At 39.2% G+C, this 4,612-nt stretch overlaps 1 protein-coding gene across 1 annotated transcript in view; it reads left to right on the top strand.

The window, feature by feature from the left end:
• The first annotated feature begins 2,443 nt into the window (after nucleotides 1-2,443).
• Nucleotides 2,444-4,612, top strand: part of LOC126501446 (E3 ubiquitin-protein ligase RBX1-like) — a 12,758-nt gene continuing 10,589 nt past the window's right edge. Inside the window, exon 1 of the mRNA XM_050142116.1 lies at nucleotides 2,444-2,729. Coding sequence (XP_049998073.1) covers nucleotides 2,454-2,729 — 276 coding nt within the window. The 5' untranslated portion in view covers nucleotides 2,444-2,453. The remainder of the gene's footprint in view (nucleotides 2,730-4,612) is intronic.

The raw sequence follows: 4,612 nt of genomic DNA, 5'->3' as shown, positions 1-4,612 counted from the left end.
ACAAAAATAAATGAGTAAATTTTAAAAAATAAACACCAAAAATGGGTTCTTTTTTCGAAGAGTCATTCTATTTCAACCTCTTACCCATCAATGATTTATGTGTGAAAAACTGTGGGTTGGTACCCAAAAATGAGTTCTTGCCTGGATTCTATCCAAGAGTAATCCTAAGCTAATGGTGCTAACTATTGGTGGCAGGTACTGCTCACTGCTGGGACAGAGTCCTGGGATGCTCTGAGCGGACCAGATGCTCTAAGATTACAGGGAGTCTAGGAGTGTTCAGAGATGGTGGTAGCAAGTGCCTCTGGGGATTGTAAGACAATGGCTACTTACACAATGTAGAGCTCTTCTAGAGTATATGGGAACACACACACACACACAAACACACACACATATATATATATATATATATATGTCTTATGTAATAATAAATCATCGTATACAGGGGCCTAGAGCATCTGCAGATTTTCTTATTTGCAGGACAGTCCTGGACGCATGCTGCGCCTTCTGCAGATGCCGAGGGACAACTGCAATGAGTGAATCATGCTGATACACGCGGACATTCTGATCTGTGTCACATCAGTCAAAGCAAGACAGCCAGATATTTTGTGCCTTCTGGAGACAGTACAAGAGGAGGTAGACAGGATGTGTTGTAGCTGTAGGAATCTAATCAAGACTGTATGTCTCATGATCAGTGTTCGTATTGAAAATACAGGACGAGAAAGGTGCATAATAGAGGGACTTATTACATCACAGCACGAGGTTGCCAACAGCCAAAGTCAGCTTATAGCAAATTCATCAAGACAAATGAGTCAGTTTCTTCCATAAATGTCATAAAAGGGAGGAGGATGGAAAAATATCTCATGAATTAAAGGATACTTAAAAGGCATAGAAAACAGATACAAATTGTTAAAACCTTGCTTGGATCCTAATTATAAATAACAAGGCAAAAGTATTTTTAAAGCAATAGAGATTTCAACACAGACTGAATAGTGTTCTGAAAAAATCATTAGTTCTAAAAAAACTCATTAGTAAGGAAATAATGGAGACAGGAGTCATAAGTGCATATATATGTATGATATATGTATATATATATATGATGGTTTTGAAAATTTCAACATGTGTCACCAAATGAGAAATGCAGCTGCTACAGGACTGACTTGTGATAGGACCATGTCTCAATCACTCCAGGGTAAGCTGAATATAGCTACTATTGTTGTTGTCGTGACAAAATGCCTGAGGGAAAACACAGCTGGGGACAGGAAGAGTTCATGGTTGAGCTAGAGTCTATCATTAAAGGAGTCACAGGGACTCTAGAGATGGAAGCATATGATGACATATGGAGGGACATAGGCCACGCCCCAAGCACTGCTGCTAAGTCCCAACTCCTCAAGGGTACAGTCTCTCAAAACAATGCCACCAACTGGTGATCGAGTGCTTAACCTCATGAGCCCGGGGGTAGATTTCACATGCAACCATGTCATATATATCATGATTCCCAAAAAGACATATGACCTTGGCTTGGAGACAATGCCCATGGAGTCTGCTATAGAGGAAATGTAGACTCTCACAGATGTAACCAAGCACATCATTCTATTTTTTATTTTTTGCAAGAAATATTTGAACCAAAACTAATTAGGTTTTTAAGAGTTCTATATGGGTGGTGGTGGCACACACCTTTAATCCCAGCACTCAGGAGGCAGAGGCAGGTTGATCTCTGTGAGTTTGAGGCCAGCCTGGTCTATAAGAATGAGTTTCAGGACAGGCTCCCAAAGCTACAGAGAAACCCTGTCTTGAAAAACCAGAGAGAGAAGGAGAGAGAGAGAGAGAGAGAGAGAGAGAGAGAGAGAGAGAGAGAGAGAGAGAGAGAGAGAAATCTATAGAAACATGTCTAACCTTGTTGTGTCTTTGGGCGCAATTCAGACAGATATTCCAAGTCTACACTATTATTGGTTAAAAAAAAAAAATGAAATCGGGACCGTGTAGCAAATGCAAAGACAGAGGTGAGCATGGTGGCATGCTTCTGTAATTCCAGCACCTGGGAGGTAGACTATAAGAAGATCAAGAGTTCAAAATCATCCTTGGCTACAGAATGAGTTCAAGGCTTGCTTGGAATATGTGAGATACTGTCTCAAAAACAAGAGAAAAAAAGTCAGACCAGCTGGGCAGTGGTGGCACACGCCTTTAATCCCAGCACTCGGGAGGCAGAGGCCGGCGGATCTCTGTGAGTTCGAGACCAGCCTGGTCTACAAGAGCTAGTTCCAGGATAGGCTCCAAAACCACAGAGAAACCCTGTCTCGAAAAAAAGAAAAAAAAAAAAAAAAAAGTCAGACCAATCATGAATGGAATCAGGACTTGGGATTTACTTGAGTCATAGATAACTTGCCTGACGTGTGCAGGACCTTCAATCTGATCCCCAGAATAATAATGAATGAATGAGACAGTGTGTTTTCAAAATGGCGGCAGCGATGGATGTGGATACCCCCAGCGGCACCAACAGCGGCGCGGGCAAGAAGCGCTTTGAAGTGAAAAAGTGGAATGCGGTAGCCCTCTGGGCCTGGGATATTGTGGTTGATAACTGTGCCATCTGCAGGAACCACATTATGGATCTTTGCGTTGAATGTCAGGCCAAGCAGGCGTCTGCTACTTCTGAAGAGTGTACTGTTGCGTGGGGAGTCTGTAACCATGCTTTTCGTTTCCACCGCGTCTCTCCATGGCTCAAAACGAGGCAGGTGTGGGCACTAGAAAAGACGCTCCCTAAAACTTACCCGTGTGTTACTCGTGTAGCGACTCCCCTTCCTGTTAATTATAAATTAGATAGAACAATGTTTTTTTCTTTCTTTTGTCTTCGGAGTTTGCTGTTCCCACAGCCATATTGTATTTTGCGACAAATAAAGTCGTTAAGTTCAAAAAAAAATAATGAATGAATGAATGAATGAATAAACAGCATGGAATCATGACTGGAACAAGCTGTAATTATATATATATATATATATATACACACACACACACATATATACATACATTTATGTTTATATATACATTTATCTTTGTGTGTGTGTGTTTGTGTGTGTGTACACACACTAGAAGCTCTAGATCAAAACGAATCAACTCACCCAGGAGGACTAGAAGTTACGAAATAATCAAATTGAGAGCTGAAATCAACAAAGTAGAAACAAAGAAAACAATACAAAGAATCAATGAAGCAAGAGTTGGTTCTTCAAGAAAATCAACATAATAGACAAATTTTTATCCAAACTAACCAAAAGGCGGAGAAAGAATATCCAAATTAACAAAATCATAAATGAAAAGAAGGATATAAAAACAGACATGGAGAAAATCCAGAGAATCATCAGGTCATACTTCGAAAACCTGTACTCCACAAAATTGGAAAACTTCAAGGAAATAGACAACTTTCTGGATAAATATCACCAAAATTAAATCAAGACCAGATAAGTAAATTAAATAAACCTATAACTGCTAAAGAAATAGAAACAGTCATCAAAGTCTCCCACAAAAAAAAAAAAAAGCCCAGGGACAGATGGTTTCAGCACAGAATTCTACAAGATTTTCAAAGAAGAACTAATACCAATACTCCTCAAATTGTTCCACATAATAGAAACAGAAGGAACATTGTCAAACTCTTTTTATAAGGCTACAATTACCCTGATATCCAAACCACATAAAGACATTACTAAGAAAGAGAATTACAGACCAATATCTCTCATGAACATTGATGTAAAAATACTCATGATACTGGTAAACCAAATCCAAGAACATATCAGAGAAATCATCTACCATGACCAAGTAGGCTTCATCCCAGAGATGAAGGGATGGTTTACCATACAGAAATCTGTCAATGTAACCTGCTACATAAATAAACTGAAAAAAAAAAAACACAAGATCATCTCACTAGATGCTGAAAAAGCCTTCAACAAAATATATCATCCCTTCATGATAAAGGTCTTGGAGAGCAGGGATACAAGGAACATACCTAAACATAATAAAGGCAATATATAGCAAGCAATAACCAACAAAAAATAAATGGAGAAAAACTCACAGCAATCCCACTGAAATCAGAAACAAGACAAGGTTGTCCACTCTCTCCATATCTATTCAATATAGTACTTAAGGTTCTTGCTAGAGCAATAAGACAACAAAAGGAGCCAAGGGGCTACAAATTGGAAAAGAAGAAGTTAAATTCTCATTATTTGTTGATGATATGATAGTTTACATAAGTGACCCCAAAAAATCTTCCAAGGAACTTCTACAACTCATAAACACCTTCAGTGATGTATCAGAATACAAGATTAACTCAAAAAAAAAATAGTAGCCCTCCTGTACACAGATGATAAATGGACTGAGAAAGAAATCAGAGAAACATTGCTTTTCACAATAGTCACAAATAACATAAAATATCTTGGAGTAACTCTAACCAAACAAGTGAAAGACTTGTATGACAAGAATTTTAAATCTTGCCGGGCTATGGTGGCACACGCCTTTAATCCCAGCACTTGGGAGGCAGAGGCAGGTGGATCTCTGTGAGTTCGAGACCAGCCTGGTCTACAGAGCTAGTTCCAGGACAGGCTCCAAAGCCACAGAGAACCCTGTCTCG

The sequence above is a fragment of the Alexandromys fortis genome, unplaced genomic scaffold (assembly GCF_014885135.2).
Source record: "Alexandromys fortis isolate MF-2015 unplaced genomic scaffold, M_Fortis_MF-2015_v1.1 scaffold_41, whole genome shotgun sequence".
Lineage (NCBI taxonomy): Eukaryota > Metazoa > Chordata > Mammalia > Rodentia > Cricetidae > Alexandromys > Alexandromys fortis.
Note: the sequence above shows the minus strand (reverse complement) of the source record. Positions and strands in the feature narration are given on the sequence as shown.